The sequence below is a fragment of the Pangasianodon hypophthalmus genome, chromosome 13, assembly GCF_027358585.1.
Source record: "Pangasianodon hypophthalmus isolate fPanHyp1 chromosome 13, fPanHyp1.pri, whole genome shotgun sequence".
NCBI lineage: Eukaryota > Metazoa > Chordata > Actinopteri > Siluriformes > Pangasiidae > Pangasianodon > Pangasianodon hypophthalmus.
The window spans coordinates 22,067,131-22,088,973 of NC_069722.1; the positions used below are offsets into that span (position 1 = coordinate 22,067,131).

The 21,843-nt window shown below is 36.8% G+C and overlaps 1 gene segment (V, D, J or C); it reads left to right on the forward strand.

The window, feature by feature from the left end:
• The first annotated feature begins 11,884 nt into the window (after nucleotides 1-11,884).
• Nucleotides 11,885-12,637, forward strand: LOC113546926 (immunoglobulin heavy variable 1-46-like). The segment is given in 2 exon segments: nucleotides 11,885-12,036; nucleotides 12,156-12,637. Coding segments are annotated over 2 exon segments (495 nt in total).
• Nucleotides 12,638-21,843: the final 9,206 nt, after the last annotated feature.

A 21,843-nucleotide genomic window follows, 5' to 3' on the forward strand; every position in this document is an offset into this window, starting at 1 on the left:
ACATTTTAATCTTTCCTCAACCTATCAGCAAGCCCATGATATTTATTTTATAAGTGAAAGCTTGTCCATTCTTGGCCATATATATGGTATATTAGTGTGTAAGAGTGTCATAAACTCATTGTGGCTTGAACCTGAACAGCTTGAACTGATTTGGTTAACAAAGCAGAAACGTTTAATGCCTGAGAGAGCTCACATCTTCACATGTGTGTGTTTCGGTCTGTATCTGTGTGTTGCTTCAAGCTCGGATAGTCACAGCTGGGGTGAGAAAAGATTAGAAACTACGAATAGGGACTTTATGTGGGAAAATTTGCATCTCAAATTACTTACATGTAAATGATCATTAACATGATTTTTAATTCTGTTTTTACTTTACTGATGCGTTTTGTATATAGTTATGTTTCTTTCTTAACATGTGTAGTCCTGTAATTGTATTAAATTGTTGACAAAGTGATCTAAATCATTTTGTTCCTCACAAGGTGACCGTATAGTTGAATTCCATTGTATTGTGCAGTTTGAGAGGAATACTAATAGTTATTGTAAAATAATGCCTATAAAATAACTATATTATGTAGACAAAGATACGTTCACTAACTAAATGCAGCCTAAAGAAATGTGAGACACAACTAAAATACATCAGAATGTATTTGATCATACACATGTAATATACAAAATATAGAAAATATTACATCAATCAAATCTAAATAACCTTATAAATTCATAAATAACAGTGTAATATGTAATTATATCTGTAGGTTACTGCATGAGGTTATTATACGTAATTATAATGAATTTAGAGTTTAACACTATTTTGATATTTTTAAAGCTTCTGTCATGGTTACGGTCACAGGAACAGGATGCATCTGTTCTCTAACCCACTCTGCCACCTGTGCTTTCTTTCTCCAAAAACAACCAAAGATAACCATGTGAAACCTGTTCGTTATTACAATTTCAGAGAATGAACTCTGTGTCTTCATAATATGTGTTTTCTACTATTAAAGTGGCATTTGCCATTTGATTTTGAAACCTGATAACCACAAGAATGAGCTCCATTGTGCAATTCTAAAACTATGATCTTTTTTTTTGTTGTTGTTGTTTTTCTTCCCCATCCTCTATACTGTGTGGGAAACAATGAGCTAATGGATCAAATTCGTCAAATTTCCAGATGTTTCAGACGTTCTGATATCACTTTTTGATATAGCATTTTAATGGCACATTAACTAATTTTACATACATTATCTGAGGACATGGTTAAAATGGTTTACTTTCCTGACTTCCTGGAAAATAATACAAGTTTTATTTATTTAAAACATTTCAATAAATGTGTAAAATAGTACAATAAAAAAAAAAAAAAGCTCTAACGAGGATTATTCTTTTTTGTTAGAAAAAAAGATAAAGAGTTTCTGTTATTGTTTGAGTAAAATATGAATTATCATGTGGAATGTATATGCAAATAATTTTTGTGCATTTTATAAAGGGTGCCAATTATTCTGGAAGGCCCTGTATACAGTGTTGAATGATTAATGATGTGGGGCTTTTTATGACTCGTGATCCACAAGTCTCTTGTGATGATTGTCTTTGTTTTCTTGTTTGATAATTCACTTCAATCAATGTATAGATACTCTGAAAACGTTTAAAAGAAAATAAATATTAATTTACACATTATTGTGTTATAATGATCAATCACTGCTATCATTTGTAAATACTTGAGTATTAGTGAGAAGTTAAGGCTGTTTCAGTGTGTGTGGTGTGTGTGTGTGTGTGTGTGTGTGTGTGTGTGTGTGTGTGTGTGTGAGCTTGCCCACATCTCCTGAGCCCAGCTGCAGTTGTGTTAGAGCTTCTGTGCAACAAATCTGTGCAACATATGCTCAAGCCATGCAGCCGCATTCTGCTTAAATTGCAGGGATCTGCTGCCACACAGTGGAAGACCTGTCAGCAGTGAGTAACCCAATCTCAACATGACAAGGGACTGAACATGCAGCTGAGTGTTCTCCATAGTGAGAAATGGCCAGAGCGTCTTAATGTTATAAAGTAGAAATCTATATGACCGAGTCAGGTTAGAAATACAGTACTGTGCAAAAGTCTTAGGCACCCTATTTTTTTAGTACAAACTTTGTTATAGATTATTATTTTATGACTTCTACATTACTGATTCAGTACAAAAACATTTTAGAATTCCAAACATTAGTTTTGCAGCACAAAATTAAATGTTACAGAAAAAATGTCAGCAAAGAAAGCAAAGAAAGTCAAGCTTTTTGTTAGTTGTTGACTGTTGATGTGTGTGCGCCTCTCTATCGTATCCATACCTCATGATAATGATTCTTGTGTTCACAATTTCATTTGCCTTGTTTGTACTTTAGACAATAAATTATTTCCAGTTGCACCTCTACAACTCCTGACACTTCAATCATCACACCACTTGGTCCTTGATTATTTTCCTATAACAACACACCCCCAAGTGTGTTAATATGGTTATATTCTAGTGTGTTCTTCTCATATAAATTCACCTGAAAATGTGTGTTAAGCTTCTTATTTGTTAAAACTTGAACAAAACAAAAAAAATAAACATGAAACAATATCCAAGCACATACAGTATCAGTCCTGCACAAGTGATAGCTACATAACATGCTACTTAACAAAGTCATTCAACTAAATTTAAGTTACAGCGGTTTATTTATTACATTTGAATAAATGTGTTTTGGCCTGCGAAAATTTTGGCATTGTGTAGTACAGATACTTCTGAAAACTAAAGACTTTCCTTTCCTGAACTATATTTCTCTTTTGAATGTATGTCATCCACAAATAAAGTTCTAGCATTTCAAGATTTCAAGAATTATTTTTTGATATTTTCCATAGACATTCAAATTTACTCAAATGTTTTATTTGTACTGGATATATTTAGCCTCAATAGAAATGTATAAACATTATGTGTTTCATTATGCTTTCTGGCCTGTGAGGGGCGCTCTTTCTCTATTTACTCAAAATCCACCCAACATGTTGAGGTCAAAGGACTGAGAGAGTGTAATAAATATCAGCACATGTCTTCCAAAGTGACAAGATCTGTCTACAACATTGTAATGAAAGTAAGATTTTAAACACTGACAAGAGATCTGTACAAATAATAACCCTGTTATATGCACACAACAATAGATCCACACTATATGTAATTAAAATCATGTTCCACCTAATTTTGTGTCAGTGTCAGTATTGGATTAATTATCTACAAATATTAGTGTAAGTATTATTTTTATGCAAACAATTTCTTAGCAGATTATGAAAAGATTAATTAATTTAATTAATTTCATATTTCATCACACCCACAAGTCTTTTATTCCTTGTATAACATTATTATTAACATGCCCTACTTATCATTTGCACATACACACAGTTCATTTGTTGGTTAATCACCAGAAGAAAAACTCCACTCATTGGTTATGATACTGGTAGCAGCTGAATGTAAAACACCATGTTAGGTGAATTATAGCATGAACATTATGTGAAGGCATGTTTACAACTCCAAAGCGAATGTTCCAAATATAATATCTTGTTTGCTGGGTTTATAATGTTCTTAAAAGGGACTTTTGTCAAGGAAAAGAGAATTAATTTCCCATTATAAAGCCACATATCCTCCATAACTTGAATCTCCACCCCATGATTTAAATATATTTTAAATACATTCTCCTCCCATCATCAGCAGATAAGCAAATACAAGCGTCAGGGCTGGATATCACTCTATTTATGTGATGTGATGGTCTCTGTTAAACTTTGGAGAACAGAGAAGACCCCAGTACAAACAACACACACCATGTTCTCTATATCTCTACTGCTCCTGCTGGCAGCTGCTTCCTGTGAGTGCTTTATCAAATTCACTACAATGTAAAATTTACTACAATAACAATAAATGTGCAGCAGATATTGTGTGAAATATTACCATGTGTTTTCCTCCACAGATGTGCATGGTGAGGAACTGACTGACTGTTGTTTTTTTCTCAAGCAGTTTTGATCCCAGTCATATTTAGCTGTGTTTTGCCCACTACATTTTTTACTCAGCTAATACAATGGATTTTCTTTTCACTAAAAGACTGTTACTGGTACTGTTACCCTGAAGTTGATAATTTTGCCATTACAGCATGCCCCAAAATGTTTTATTCCTCTAATGCCATAGTCCTTTGTCAACAGTAGTATTTTCTTAGTAATTAAAAAATGAAATGTCATTATTTTTTATCTGGATTGTCTGCAAAACAAGCTATTTCTTGTTATCACTTATGTTATAGCAGCTAGAGTCCCACGAGAACTAATGGTTAGACCGCAGTGCTCTCACCTCCGCAGCTGGGGTTCGATTCCCGGCCAGAGAGCAAAGCCCGGACACTGAGGTTGCACATTCAATTCAATTAAATCTTATTTGTGTAACACTTTTAACAATGGACATTGTCACAAAGCAGCTTTACAGAAATAAATAGATTCAAAAAATATATTGTAAATATGTGAATTTATCCCTAATGAGCAAGCCAGAGGTGATGGTGGCAAGGAAAAACTCCCTGAGACAATATGAGGAAGAAACCTTGAGAGGAACCAGGCTCAAAAGGCAACCCATCCTCATTTGGGTGCAACGGATAGTGCAATTATAAATAAATTCCTTCTATTATTGTGTACTTTTTGACAAATAGTGCAAATGTGCAACCAGTACATCCCAAGCTCGGATAAAACTGGGGAGGGTTGTGTCAGGAAGGGCATTTGGCATAAAAATTGTGTCAAGTCAAATATATGCAGACCAATGATCCACTGTGGGGACTCCTAACGGGGGCAGAAAGAAGAAGAACAACAACTTATGTTATACAGTAGCAGCTATAAACAGTCATTCCCTCTCCAGCCTCTCTTTTCTCTTTTCTTGAAGTTAATCAGAAAAAATAAATACACACACCATGTCATGATACTGAGAAATTGGAAAGTCCTGTGTCCTAAAGAGTTTCCCATGGTGGTAAAAAAAAAACATACTGATTGTTACAAAGGGGTGACACTGGAGACTCTATAAATGCTCTATCATTTGGATCAGGCGTGTGTAGAGTAGGGAAAACTTCAAACTGTGCAAGACAGAGAGCAGAGATGAGAAGTCCTCCTCTGTGCATATTTTATTATATTATGTATTTAGTCATGATATATCAATAAATAATAGAGGAAGATGCCTATGTTTAAAACCTAATATGAAGAAAATTTACATGTCAGTCTAAGACTCCTCCCTTTTTCTCATCGAGTCAGGGACAGAGACGTAATAAAAAGCTCTCTCAGCTGTGGAGATGTGAGAGCAGTAGTCGTACCGGTGCCAATCCAAACGCCATGAGCTCCATCTCTCTCCTGCTGTTTCTGACAGCTGCTTCCTGTAAGTGCAATTTTCACTCACTAAAATTACATGTCTATTTCATTGTGCATCTCATATGGAGTTAAAAAGCACTGATTGTATTAAAAATAAAGTATTTATTCTGTGTTGATCTTTTCAGGTGTGAATTCGGTTGAATTTACTCAGTCAGATAATATAGTTCTACGTGCTGGGGAGGCGTTTACCATCTCCTGTAAATTCTCTGGGTTTTCAATATCCAGCTACTGTCCTCACTGGATTCGACAAATGCCATCCAAGACTTTGGAACATACTGGATATGTGTGTAGCAGCAGCTCTAATGTAAAGGACTCACTCAAGAGCAAAATCAGTTTCTCTGCAGACGTCTCCAGCAGCACAGTGTTTTTAAAGGGGCAACATTTTCAGACGGAGGACACAGCTGTGTATTACTGCACACGAGAGTCACAGTTATTCAGATTACTGGTGCAGCTGTACAAAAACCAGGGTTATGCTGTGTTGAGTTAGTTTTAGAGTGTGGTTAGTGATATCCCTCCATGAACATTAGAAAAAGACCTGATTAAACATTGGGTTTCATCTTTTAGACCTTTGTGTGGTTGCTGGGTTTAAAAGAAAATAAATAAATAAAATCTCTGAAATATTGTACATCCAAGCACATACAGTACCATTCCTGCACAAGTGATAGATACATAACACGCTACTTAACAGTCATTCAACCAAATTTAAGTTAAAGCAGTTTATTTATTACATTTGAATAAATGTGCGTTGGCCTGGGAAAATTTTGTCATTGTCTAGTATAGATACTCCCGAAAACTACAGAATTTCCTTTGCTGAAATATATTTCTCTTTTGCATGTACCTCAACCACAAGTAAAGTTCTAGCATTTCAAGAGTTCATTCTGACTGTAGTGCAGGAGCATCGCAGACATTTTGATATTCAGTATCTGATTATAAACTGAACTGATTACTCTTATGTTTCGCTATGACATGTAACTATCCAACAACTTGATCAAATTGTGCCAGTCACTATGTAAGAAAATTACACTGACTGACTGTTTTTACCATATATGATTATACCCAGCGCACTACAGGTGTGATGTTCATGCTGATTTAAAACTTTACAGAAATACTTTATGGAAATCCATCCCATCTTATACACACTCTGAAATATTCAATGATTACAGACAAGTGGAAAGCAAAAAAAATGGATTGATTAAAAAACTGTTTATTTTGACCACAATATTTGGCAATTATATATATATATATATATATATATATATATATATATATATATATATATATATATATATATATATATATTATTATTTTTTTTTCCCATAGACAGACAAATTTACTCAAATGTTTTATTTGTGCTGGATATATTCAGCCTCAATAGAAATGTATAAACATTATGTGTTTCATTATGCTTTCTGGCCTGTGAGGGGCGCTCTTTTTCTATTTACTCAACATCCACCCAACATGTTGAGGTTAAAATGACTGAGAGAGTGTAACAAATATCAGCACATGTCTTTTAAAGTCACAAGACCTATCTGCAACATTGTTATGAAGCTAAGATATTAAACACTGACAAGTGGCCTGTACAAAAATAACCCTGTTATATGCACACAACAATAGATCCACACTATATGTAATTAAAATCATGTTCCACCTAATTTTGTGTCAGTGTCAGTATTGGATTAATTATCTACAAATATTAGTGTAGGTATTATTTTCATGCAAACAATTTTTTAGCAGATTAGGAAAAGATTGTTTTATTTAATTCATTTCATATAACATCACACCCACAAGTGTTTTATTCCTTGCATAACATGACTATTAACATGCCCTACTTATCATTTGTACTTACACACAGTTCATTTGTTGATTAATCAGCAGAAGAAAAACTCCAGTCGTTGTTTGTTACAGGAAGCAGCTGAATGCTGTAAAACTCCATGTTAGGTGAATTATAGCATGAACATTATGGGAAGGCATGGTTACAACTCCAAAGAGAATGTTCCAAATATAATATCTTGTTAGTTGAGATTATAAGGTTCTTAAAAGAGACTTTTGTCAAGGAAAATAGTTTTTTCCCATCAAAAAGCTACATATCCTCAGTAAGATGACCCTCCTGCCCATTTAAAATATATTTTAAATGCATTCTCCTTCCATGACAGTCCAGCCAGGCCAGAGTCTCTCCATCCACTGCAAGGTTTCATATTCAGTTATGAGCCAGCATACAGCTTGGATCCGACAACCTGCAGGAAAAGCTCTGGAGTGGATTGGACACATCAGTAGTGGTGGGACATATTACAGTGACAAACTAAAGAATAAGTTCAGCATCTCCAGAGACACTGCTACTAACACAATAACAATTTGAGGACAGAATCTGCAAACTGAAGACACAGCTGTGTATTACTGCACAAGAGAGTCACTGTGACACAGAATAGTGGATCCCCCTTACAAAAACTTTGAGATATGTTAGAGACATCCTCTCAATGCAACTAATAAACCATCTCACTCACACTTTTACTTTCTTTCATTGAAATGAATTTGTAATAGCTTGTGTCATTTTTAAACACACAAACAGTATTTTTCCAGAATTGCTTCATTGACTTTTTTAATTCCTTCATTTTATGGAAATTTTAACCAATAGCTGAATCATTGCCTTGTCGCTTTGGAGTATCACTCTGATGGATGTATGTCTTTGTAGAAGACTATTCTCACTAGAAACAGTATAAAGAGCTGTTAGAGAAAGACTGTTCTGAAGATGCTTTGTAAGTGTCTATTCTTCCTTTGAGTGATTGACAGTAATGTAAGGTTGCTCATATGGTTTCATCACTTCATCAGTATGGAGGAGAATCCACAGCACAGGCTGAAAAAATTAAAACACTACAAGGATAGATGTGTATTATCTTTATTATGTAAATTGCAGGTTGTCATGTTACTGAGAATCCTCACTCCACAGAAGGATATAAATTCTAACCTGAAAATACTTTATAGTGCATAAACTTACCCATTAACAACTGCATAAAGCTTCATATTAGTTAAAACATAAACTCAGACAGGGTTGATAGGTATACAGTATCTAAAAATAGACATGACACAATGTTCCAAATTGTGTATATGTAAATTGGTGTACATATTTAAAATTTACTGATTAGACATGTTTGAGAGATGGGGAGGTTTAGTCATATAGAAGAAGCCATCAAATGTACCCTAAGAAGAGGAGTGTCTCTATGCAAATGTCCTTCCCTGTTATATATTTAAGCAATGAAGACCGAGAGCTTTTACTTATTCTGCTTCAACACACACTCTCTACATCCCTACTGCTGCTGCTGCTGGCAGCTGTACACTGTAAGTGCTTTTACATTTGACATATAATACAATTTTGGTTACTTATAGCTTTTTGCTTTTACAACATTAAAATAACTTTTCTTTAACAGGTGTTCACTGTGTTGAGTCAGTGATGATTTGTGTCCTGCATTATTTCTGGAACTACATTCAGTTTCTATTGGACAACCTGGATTAGACACACATCTGAAAAATGACAGTTTCTGAAATGTCTGTGTTGTTCAGTGATTATCAGTGATCAGAAAACTTCATGTTCTTCTGGGTGTTACAGTGATACACAGTGATGTACTAAAAGAACATGATATCTAATGAGTAAAGAGCAGTTATGGAGTTGACAGCATGAAACACAGCTGGAGTATTACAGTGAGCTTTTTCTCTTCATGGCTATTCCTCTGGGAATCGTTTTATGTCTCTAGTGGGCGTGCCATGCAAACCAAATCCTGTGTTTAACCATTTATGCTGATATACATTCAGCTCAACAACATACCAGCAGTTTGTGTTCAGTTACAGCAACAGTAATCATTTTAATTCTTTGAGATGGGACTAGGCAGAGTTTTGAGTTACTTTGATCTAGCAAAAGTTCATTCAATCTTAGTATTATTATTTATTTTATAATTTAAAAAAAAAAAAAAAAAAACTTTTTCTTTTTTTTTTACTTTAACACCTGTCTTTGTGTATTCTTGTATTTCAGATTCCTGCAGTCAGACACTGACTGAGTCTGAATCGGTGATCATTAAACCTGATCAGTCTCATAAACTGACCTGCACAGCATCTGGATTTGACTTTAGTAGATATTACATGGCTTGGATCAGACAGGCGTCTGGAAAAGGGCTGGAATTTTTTGCAACTATCTACACTAGCAGTTACATATATTACTCCAGTGCAGTTAATGGCCGCTTCTCCATCTCCAGAGACAACAGTAAGCTGCAGGTGTATCTGCACATGAACAGAGTGAGGACAGAAGACACTGCAGTGTATTACTGCGCTACAGAAGCACAGTGACACATGAGGTTGCAGAGCTGTACACAAACCCCTTTATAATATGGAAGCATATCTTTTTTTTTTTTTTATCCTAGTCACTTTAGAACATATTCATAAGGAAAACCTTTTTCCAAATATTAAAAGTAGAAAGACACTCCACATGACAGCTTTCTCTACAATATTTAACAAAAAACATTTGTGTATTAGTAAAGAATAAAACACTTGGAGGCGTGCTGAAAATAACCAACAACAGGGTGGTGTTCTGAAGCTTTGCTGAGTTCCTCGTACCACTCTGAAGTTGATTGTGTTCCTCTAACTCTAAGAGGACGCGCTACACCGCCGGCAGTCAGCAGAGGGCGGCAGCGGCGCACAGTGAGATCGGCCATGTGGGAGAACTCAGTTACCCAGAATTCTCCAGCCTCATTAACCTGGATTGCCTGCAGCTGCCAGGCAGGTTATTTAAGGCCAGCCTTGAACACAGCCCTTTGTCGCACCTTTGTAGAGGGGTGACTGGTATGGTATGTCAGGGATTTGCTTGAGGTAAAGGAAAAAGAAACATAAGGAAAGGCTAAAAAATAATTACTGAAAAGAAAAGCAGAAAGAAAATGGAGGAATGGAGGGACAAGAGAGATTTAAGGCATGGCTAAGAAAAGAGAATGAAACTAAGACAAAGATATAATGCACAATTGAAAAGTGCACAAAACATCCAGACCCTTCCCTAAACCTTCATCTTATCTATATATAAACTCTGCTTGCCCATTTATTTCTAAGCAAGCAGGGGTTTTTCACTCTGCAATTGGTTCCACACTGAACTGTCCTGTAACAATAACAGCACAGCCCAAAGTGTTTTATTCCTCTAATCACACTGTTTTGGGAATAATTGTTTTTTATTAATTCAAGACAACATTTTGTAGGGTTTTTTTTTCTTTATAGTTACATGTAATACAATGAAACTTCCACAAAACAAGTTAGTTCCTTTTATCACTTATGTTATCAGTAGTTGGTCCCTCACCAGCCTCTCTTTTTTTTTTTTTTTTTTCTTCTCATGAAGTTGCAGCTTATGTTACTGAGAAACCACAAAGCCTTCCATCCTGAAGACTTTTTGAAAACTTAGTTACAGCTTTACCTCTGACTGATACAAAGTCCTGACACTGAAGTCTCCTTCCATGAATGCTAAATAAACATCTCCTAAAAAAATTTTAAAATCCGTTTATGTGGAGTGCCATACAGATATTACTGTGCACGATAGCCGCACTGACGCAGCAAACTCCAGCAACTTACACAAGCATATCCTCATGAGCTGTAGCTATTCTCTGCACCCCAGAGACATTTATTATAAACAACAAATTCATTTTTGTCTTACTCCATTAACAGTCAAAATTCCTCTGTAAAATTCTCAGCCTTTTCTTTTCATTATCTCTGGCTAGTACTTAAGGCTGAACATGAAAGCAAAATTAAGTAAAAGCAAAGACATATTAAATGATAATTTAATTAAATGTTACATTTTTTCTTGAAACATCTTTTTGCCAATTTATTCTTTTCTTCATAAATGACACTGAAAAAATATTCAAATCAAATTTGTTAATTCATTTATTTGTTCAATTGTTCCTTTAAGAACTTGTCTATGCAGTTTTATGAATGAAAATGAAGAGGCGGATCACGGGAACTGCTGGAGGGTTTATTAACATGGAGCATGCGGATGCTGGATGGAATAGAAAGAGAGTACAACAATGGGAAATGATTTAGTTCTGTGATTTTTCCACCTGGACACATTAAACACCAGTTAATTTGTTAGCTAAAATCACCGTATTCTGCTAACACACATACATACACTCACCCCGCTGTACTCGGTAATAAAATGATTAAATCTCATCCATCCACGCATAAAACGATTCCTATTACATTTATAACACACTCAACAATAATATTTTTGCGTGTTAAGTACTTAATAAAACTTCTGGCAACTTTTACAAACTTATATTGAAGGAGCACCGCTAACTGCTTACCTCTCCTCAGCGTGCTCAACGCGGCTGAACAGAAATGACGTCAGGACGTAAAATGAATATAAAACTCTTTTCCCAGAATGACACAAATAAAATACAAAACTAAATTATAACGTTTTCATGCACAAACTAATATAAAGTAAATAGATGAAAATTGAAAGGAAGGATCATTAGTGAAATACATTAATTTAGATCGTGAGTACACACTCTTATTAACATCCGTCACACATGCAAATCTCCCCAACCTCAGACAGATATAAATACACTGCAAGTACACAGCAGTCTCTGTGTTTGGTCGAGTACAGCAGAGGAATCATGAGCTGGCCTCTTCTTCTTCTGATATCCTCTGTGTCCTGTGAGTGAACGCGTCTCTCCACACCTTACTCACCTTTTCATAAGCTCCATATTTCTGTCTGAGTTGAAGTGAAGTGTGTTTAATAGCTTCTGTATGTTTTACCGCTCTCCCCTTCTCAGATGTTCATGGCATCAGTCTGACCTCGTCTCCTGCTGAGGTTAAACCTCCTGGAGCCTCAGTGAAGTTGTCCTGTCAGATTTCTGGCTATGCCCTCACTAGCCACGGCACAGGCTGGATCAGGCAGCCTCCAGGAAAAGGCTTGGAGTGGATCGGGATCATATGGGGTGGTGGAAGCATAGACTATGGAGCTTCCTTTAAAACTCGCTTCAGCATCTCCAGAGACACGAGCAACAATGTGCTTTACTTAGATATCAGCAGCCTGGTGCCAGAAGACACGGCTGTTTATTATTGTGCAAAGACAGGCACAGCTGTACACCTCATTGGGAGGGCTGTACAAAAACTTAAGAAAAAACATTACCCTCAGTAAAAATGCAAGGATGATCAAATTGACAAATAATACATTAGAATGCAAAAAGCTTAAACTCTCCTTCACCAAAACACAGTGAAACACATGGAAAGACTGTAAAGGGCAACACTGCAATATATTATATACACACCTTACATTTTTACTATGTGATTTGTGCTTAATGTGAAGATCACTTATATTTTGTATCTCTTTAAAATAAGGATCAATTATTAAATTGACAAGTTTCACTAAACTTCACTTTCTAAAAATAATATAGTCCAGTCATTGTTGCATATAGTTTGGACGTTCTGCTGAAGCAATACGAGTTTGACTAATATTAAGTCACGTGCATGTATCACTTTTCATCCACTCCAGAACCTAATAATTAAAATATTTTCCATAAAATTAAAAGAAGCACACACCTCTTGACACATCAACATCAGTTAGAACATCCTTAGCTTGTCGCTGAGGATTTATTACATCCATAGTGGTCATGGTTTGCAGACAAACTCTGAGAATGATTTTGGGATACTGTATTTTATTTGTGCTAATTTCATGTATGTTTCAGAGGTTTTCACATGATCCTCACTAGGAAAATTAAATATCTTCTCACTGTTTGGCTCTGAGCATCATAACATTTATTCATAATCTCTCTCTTTTTAAAGATTCTTATGGACAGTCCCTGACATCCTCTGCTTCTGTGGTGAGGAGTACAAGGAAGGCATGCATCGAGACTCTTCACTGTTCTGGCACCAAGGTGGTGGAATGAACTTCCCCTAGATGTCCGAACAGCTGAGTCACTGGCAGTCTTCAAACGACGTCTAAAGACTTACCTCTTCATAAAATACTTAAATTAGCACTTTCACAAAAAAAAAAAAAAAAAAGCACCTCCCCAACAGAGTTTTGGACTGATGGTATTCCTAGTTTGTGACCTAGCGAGCCAATATCAGAATGTATTTTTGATAGACTTCAAAGCACTATTGCAAGTCGCTCTGGATAAGGGCGTCTGCCAAATTCCATAAATGTAAATGTGAATGTAAATGAAGAGACCTGGAGAGTCAGTCACTCTGTCCTGTACCGTGTCTGGACTCTCGCTTAGCTGGTTGCACTGAATCCATCAGAAAACAAGACAAGGGCTGGAGTGGATCGGGCACATTGACAGTGGCACTGGCACTATGTTCTCTCAGTATCTGCAGGGCTAGTTCTCCATCGCTAAAGACACCAATAAAAACATGGTGTACCTAGAAGTGAAGAGTCTGAAAGCTGAAGACACGGCTTATTATTTGCACAGTTTATTACTGTGCATGAGAATCTCACCGACGCAACAGACACCGGAGCTGTACAAAATCTTACGCAAACACGTCCTCGTGAGCTGTAAATATTCCCTCAGCAGGAAACTGCACCACAGAAATATTTATTATAAACAACACATTCACGGGGCCTTGTATGTTGGATGTTTTACATAATTTAAGGCTAAGCAGATCAAAAACATGTTGCTGTTAAACGAGTCACTCATACAGTGAAGTTTTCACTAAATATGTATCAAGAGAGACTGCTTATATTTGCTATAACATGAATGGTAACAGCAACCTGTTTTGTGGATTTTCCACAACATTAAATGTAACTATTAACTGATTAAAATAATGCTGGCAAATTGCTGTGGCATAAGAGTAATAAGGCACTTAAGGATCTGCTGTTGGAGGAAAATCCCAATAACCGATAGCATAACCACTGCTTGCAAATCTCCACACCTCGCACAGATAAACAGTCTGAAAGCACACAGCAAGTACTACAAAGCTGCTATCTGAGACGAATCATGAGCTGGCCTCTTCTGATATCCTCTCTGCCCTGTGAGTGCACACTTTACTCACCATTTTATACGCTCCATATTTCAGTCTAAGTTGAAGTGAAGTGTGTTTAATAGCTTCTTTACAGCTCCTCTCTTTTCTTTTCAGATATGCATGGCATCAGTCTCATCTCATCTCCTGCTGAGGTTAGACCTCCTGGAGGGAAGCTGTCCTGTAATTTTTCTTGCTATGCCCTCTCTCTAGCTACAGCACAGGCTGGATCAGACAGCCTCCAAGAAAAAGGCTTGGAGTGGATCAGGATCATATGGAGTGGTGGAAGGATAAACACTAGCTTCCTCTAAAACTCACTTTGGCATTTCCAGAGACACGAGCAACAATGTGCTTTACCTGGATATCACCACTGATGAATGTGAGACTGTGATCTGCCACTAAGGAAGGTCACACTGAGGAATGTTAAGGAAATTCTCCTAATATTTCAGTTGCATGCAGTAGTTTTTCATATAACTGTGTAAGGAAATTAGCTGTTTAGGTTAAGCTGATGTATTCTCCACCAAAATATGTACGAGATTAGCAGATCAGCTCAGAAGCGGAAATTTGTAAACTTAATATTTTAATAGCTGATCAACTATTCATCCAGCGATTGCGTTTGTGTTCCCAGGGATTCCCTCATTGCATTGTTTGGAAGGAGTTTCTGGCGATGTCGGCGGTATGGTTGGCCTTATGTAGCGTCTTGAAAGACCAATAGGGAAGATAAACAAAGTGCGTAGCGAACCCGGCGGAGTCTCGTAGGCGGGTTGCAAAACTCTGATGAATGGTTCACAACGGTGTGAAGGCGAGAGTTGGAGGCTTTGAAAGAACCAGCAAGCGTGATCTCCTCGTGATGAACTTCTTTGGGGCAGTCGTGGCCTAGTGGATAGAGAGAGTCGGACTTGCAACCCGAAGGTGAACCTGAAGGTCGTGAGTTCTCAGATCCGGCAGGGATTGTAGGTGGGGGGAGTGAATGACCAGCGCTCTCTCCCACCCTCAATACCACGACTGAGGTGAGACCCTTGAGCAAGGCACCGAACCCCCAACTGCTCCCCGGGCACCGCCGCAAAAAAGGCTGCCCACTGCTCTCGGTGAGTGTTCACGGTGTGTGTGTTCACTACTGTGTGTGCGCACTTGGACGGGTTAAATGCAGAGCACAAATTCCAAGTATGGGTCACCATACTTGGCGACAAGTCACTTCACTTCACTAAAGCTCTTGGTTGAAGAGACTTCCTTCAGATGTGGTTGAGCTGTTAGTTGAAGAGAACTCCTTGAAGATGTTGCACAGAGTGTTTTGGATGAGACTCCAAAGAAGTGTTGGACTCTCTCAAAGATGGATTGGATGAGACTCAGAGTTTCCTTTGTGTCAGGGGATTTTAACCCTTTCCAGCTGAGCTGACCCCAAAGTGTTTGCTCCAATCAGCAGGATCTTGGGGCAGGGTGTAAACTGTATTCTCCTCCTCTGACATTAATCAACATTTTGGTCACTGAGTGATGTGCTTTGCAAACTTTGCACAAGTAACGTGCATGTAATACATTGTACTCAACTTCACATTATACCAACCCTTAGGAAATTCAATAGCGATCACACCAAACATGACATACCTGCTGTTATTGATACACACATGAACACTATGATCCCTGTTAAACGATCAAAAAGCATCATAATGTCCTGGTGGCTATAAGCATGATACATATCACAAACATACGGAATGACATTAAAAGATGCAACGAGTTTCCAAACTATGGTGCATCATCTTGAAAGTCATTGTCCTTACAGGAGATGTAAAGTTGCCTTATGTAGTCTGTTAAAGCTGGGTTCTGTGGAATGTGTGAAGGGTGGTGAACTTTGTGTTCCTGGGGGTCCTTGGGTGAGGTGTCCCATGGATTTAAATTATTTCAGCTACATTCATATGTTCATTGCCTGCTTACTGCAGTCTTTCGAGAGGAAATGCTTTAAAAATGTATTTAATCATTACACAACCGAAATACTCGTACATTTCTGACCAATTTGCAAAATCTTATTTTCTCAGCAAAAATAAATATTTGACAAATATAAATTCATATTTATTAATAAATTTAAATAAATCTTTAGCACAATAAATGGATAAAATGGAGCCATATGTATATAGCCTACATGCAGTCGAAGCTTTGCCAAACGAATACAAGAAAATGAACCAAAAAATGTTCAATATTTTAGGTGGTTCAAATAACTGTATGAAGGCAAAATTAAACATTCTTAATCTTCCAAAAGTGCATCCATATTTAAACTTTCCTCACCTGAATTCCGTGCAGGCCAGAAGTGAATTTGTTCCGGTGGTTTTTGTCCAGCAGTATATCGTGGTGATAACTACGACCACGCTGATTCGCACAGGCACAAAAACCTCCAGTCACGAGCAGTTTCACCTCGGGGGGAAAAATTCACATGAACTACTGCAAGCCTGCTAAATGTTTAAGAGGCTAATTTCCAGGTCCTCTAACTGTACACATGGCTCACTACGTAGTGTGTAGAAAGCATGTTCATATCTGATCATGTAGAGCACTAATACAGGGAGCATCAGCCCTTAGGGAAAAACGCGTTTCACATGTCATCATGTTTTTAACGTGTGATGTAATTCCATGTGAAAAACAAAGTAAAGTTCATTTCAACACGTTATTCTGTAAAGTAAACACATGCGTCAATTCATGGGAATAATATGAGATCACGAGAAAACGAAAAATAAAACCCCAGTGCAAAATTAAACATGTGAAAATAAATGAATGGGGTTCGTCACATGCTCAAAAATAAAAACCCATCCTTTACATGTGATTAAAACTGTGAAACGCATAATGTGCAGTGCCTAAAGTGAACCATGCGAAGTTCGTGGTTTTTCTGTAAGGGAAACGCAGAAGAAGAGTTACCGGTGTATTGGTGTTTCTGCGTTTGGTGTATTTCTAAGATCTAATGATGAAAAGGTATTCATCAAATAAATGTCGGTCGGTAATTGTTTTAGCGTGTATCTGCCCGATTTAAAGGTTTTTACACGTCCCAGTACAGAAGGAACTTTGACACACGGCGACAGATAAATGCAAGAATTTAAAAGTCCAAACAGACTGAAAATGTTGAGATAAGAATTATTTAATATCACAAAATAAAGTGTAGCCCATTCAGAGGCTTTTTGTCGAATTGCTGTGCTGAGCCCTGTGGATTTAAGGTATTTGTTATAGTATGAATCACTGTGCAATATAGTGGCTCACAGTGATAACAAGCATGACAAAATCCTCTTTGCCATAGAAGCAACATGCAGTACAAGTCTCATCATACTGCAAACTGTCAGATAGACTGAAAACTCTCACCAAAAGTAGTATTTATAGATTAACACAGTAAACATTTCACCAAGTCAAGTCTCCAAAATATTGTTCTAATGTCTCTCAAACCTTTCAGAAAATCCTTTTAGTGAAAAATGTCTCCATGCAGCATTGCTGCCTCACAGCTCCTGAACTCAGGTTTCAATCCTGAACTCAGGTTTCTGTCTGTGCAGAGTTTGTGTTTTTTTTTTTTTTTTTTTTTTCCCCACATGGGTTTCCTCTGGGTTCTCTGGTTTCCTTCCACCTTCCACCTTCCAAAAACTTGCCAGTGGACTGGACAAAATATATTTCCTGTAGACATTAATGAGTGTGTGAAATGTATGTATGCATGGTTCCCTGCATTGGATTTGTTTCCCATTCAGGGTGTATTCTGAGCTAATTCTCAGAGTTCCTTGGATAAGCTCTGGAGCCACTGCAGCCCTGGACCAGGATAAAGCAGTTACTGTGAGTGACTGAGTGAGTGTATATCTAGTATTGTCATACACAGTATTATACAGTATATTTATAACCTAATGAGATCACATTTGTCAGAAGGTATTTCTAGCTGAACAATCCTAGGACAGTTTTCAAATAAATAAATAAATGCACAGTGCTAGGAGAATTTTCACAAAAAATGCACACAGATGCAAACTGACCATAAAATAATTTGATGATGCACAGTATTTTCTTAATTTACTGCTAACTTTGAAAAAGATTTTATATATATATATAGAAGAATGAATTTAAAGCCACATTTAATGTATTAATGTAGATGTTTTTGTAGTGGGGCGTATCACTGTGTATAGCTGGGGTAGCAGCACAGTGTTTTAAGCCATTACAAAAACCTGCTCCTGAGACTGAACTACTGTGGACTAATAAAATATGTTTAGATAACAATGATTAATAGTGCATACTTATTATAAGTAACCATAAGCTTTGATGAGTTCATAAAAGTTAGTTAATATTAAAGTGGTTAGTGAAGATGAATGAATGAATTAATTAAACGATTTCTATCTATATACTTTATCAATGTGTTTTCATAAAGTATTGTCTGAAACACTTTTGTTTAATTAAACACCGTTTCAACACATTTCAAGCACCATTTTGTTAGTATAGTATGTACAAAACACTTTGTGTTCTTGCAACTATTTCTGTCTTGATATGTATGCATGTTTGGAGTCTTGTGGAAAGATCAATCTACCACCAAGTCTTAACCTCCTGGCAGAGGCAACCAGGGTTTCAGCCTAAATATATTGATACTCAGCAGAATTCATGCTATCAGTTTCACAAGATCCCCTAACCCACTAGCTGAAAAACAGCCCACAGCATCTTAATATTTTACAGCAGTTACCAGGTGTAGTGCTCTTTTAATCGCCTACATCCCAAAAGTGTGCGTGGCCAAAAAGTTTGAGTTTTTTTCCATCTGGCCATAACATATGATTCTTATTGTATTTCCAGTGATGCTTGGTGAATTATATGCAATACATTTTGCGTGTTACAATGACTATTTGTCTTTGTATCGAAAACTCTGTTTTTTCACATGGTGTTGGATGGCAAAAGGATTTTACAGATGTGCAACTTTACATTACAAAAACCCACAGGCCTGTGCAGAACATGCTTTAAGTCCCTTTTAGTGTTTAAAATACTAATAACTAACTAATGTTTTAAAAGAAAAGAGAATTACTTCAGTTTTGAATAACGTTCAATCTAATATTTTATTTAAGTAACATCATGGAGACAGCCATAGCCATCACGGCGGGAAAATCCATCCTGGATGGGACACCAGTCCATTGCAGATTGTTCAGTTGCATTAATATAATGCCTCAATATACTGTAGTTTTTAACATTGTCTTATAGTTTATTAAAAGTTATTATTGGTTTTTCAAAATGTTTTATACAGTGAATAATTGAAGAATTACTCGTATGCTTAGAGCATACACATTGTTTTCAGGGGGAAAAAAAGTTGAATAAATCTTTCACTAAATGTCTGACTTCCAAATGTAAATGACAAAACCCTGCTGCTAAAATGGTCAGTTAACTACGAGTTACTTATGTAACATTAGGGAGCCTGCCGGAAATTTAAAATTCTGCTCTCCATGATGCAGGTGTTTCCTGATGTGGCCTTTAAGCCACTTGCACCAACTGGAAAGTACCATAAAGTATACACCAACTGTGCCCTGCAGCTCTGCACCCTCATTTTCTGGTCATGATGCCAAGAATGGTATTTTTTTTTTCATGTGGGGTTTAAAAAAAAAAAAGATATCATTCAGGTGTAAAGGAGGCAAATACAAAAACCAAGGATCTGAAGACAACAGGGGCTTAGCACAGACCTTGCCTTTAGGGGGCAATGAACTCACTGGGAGAGTGTTTCTTTTTTTTTTTTTTAATCAACAGTTTTGCTATAATTAATTATCAGTTAGTCAGTATGTTTAAATATGGTTTAATTACTTATTAAGATAGCTTGTGTACACTGTATGTGGAGATGTGACCATCACACCCATACGTGCTTGTTGATCATTAAAAGACATGGCCACTAATATGGATTTGGATACTGCTTTGCTACTATTACATCCTCCAGTCTTCTGGCAATTTTGGAACATGGCTGTGGGGATTCATGCCTATTCATCACCAAGAGCATTAGTGAGGTCGGGCACTGATGTTGGGCGAGTTAGTATTCCAATTCATCCCAAAGGTGTTCAGTGGGGTTGAGGTCAGGGTTCTGTGCAGGCCACTTGAGTTCTTCCACACCAACCTTGACAAATCATGTCTAATATTAATATTAATCTAGCATAGATTTCTATTTCTGTATGCATCTAGGGTCTGAGAGTAACATAATTTCAATTCTCTGTATGTGCTGAACATGTGGCAGAATTGTCAATAAAGTTGACTTTGACTATTTTAACTACTATTTGCCATTTTTCTCTTCTGAAATAGTTATTAGAGACATCAGAGAACATTATAGTCTTTTATCCAGTTGTTGCAATATAATTATCTAATGCCAGGAAATTTCTATGAATGTCACAACTTATTTTCACAAAACTATTTAAACCGATGTAGGTTACCTCACCAGCACCACCTTTTCTTGCCCAAGTGTTCATCACAGCTTCTTTTTCTGCTGCTGTGCTAATTACAGGTTCAGTTTTCCCATGGTGTTAGTTACAGCCTCAGTTCAGAGACTGTACTTCTGCTACATAAACTGTCAGTCGCTATTTTTTTTTTTTTTTATAAAATAAAAATAGATGGATGTTTGTCAGCATTTCCAGATGACTTAAAAAAAAGATTTTACAAAATTCACGTGAAGTGGTGCCTTGAAAACAACATTCCAAAATATTTAATCTCATCTGACCACCACACAATTCCAATTACACTTTTACTGATTACTGAATACTTGTAGTGAATTCAATCACAATGAATACTTTGTCTTGCTCTTTCGTGCAACAGCTTGCTGTTCAATGCAAATTTATTTATATAGTGCTTTGTGACAATGTCAACTCTTAAAAGTACCCTTCAGATCTGTACCTTTACCCAAGAGAAAAGCTCTTAACAAAAAGCTTGACTAAACAAATAGGTTTTCAACCTAGATTTAAGGACTAAGACTGTGGAGGAAGTTACTCAGCAGCCATTATCTAAGGTCCTTTGCACGTGCCTTAACTATTAAGCTGGTGTCTCTCATCTGGCTTTCCTTGAAACATATAGCTGTGTGTCATCAGAATAACAGTGGAAGTTAATACCATGTTTAAGAATAATTGTACCCAGAGGTAGCGTATATAGAGAAAACAGCAGTGGGCAGAACACAAAACTTTACTTTAGTGTGCATAGAGATGTCACCATTTACTTGTACCAACTGATAATGATCAGTCAAATAAGACCTGACCCAGGAGAGGGCTGTTCCACTAACCCCAACGATCTAGGAGAATATGATCAGTAGTATCAAAAGCTACATTAAGTCAAGCAACACAAGCAAGGAGACACAATGATGATGATCTGGGGCCAGTAGTAGGTCATTTACCACTTTAAAAGTGCTATCTCAGTACTGTCATGAGGCCTAAATCCTGACTGATAGATCTCACGAATATTATAGAAGTGCTCTCTAACAGTGGACTTGACAACTTCATGAATCAGTTAAACTGTGCAATTCTGAAACTGTGCTTTGGAGGTCATGTGGAGGTCAATCACATT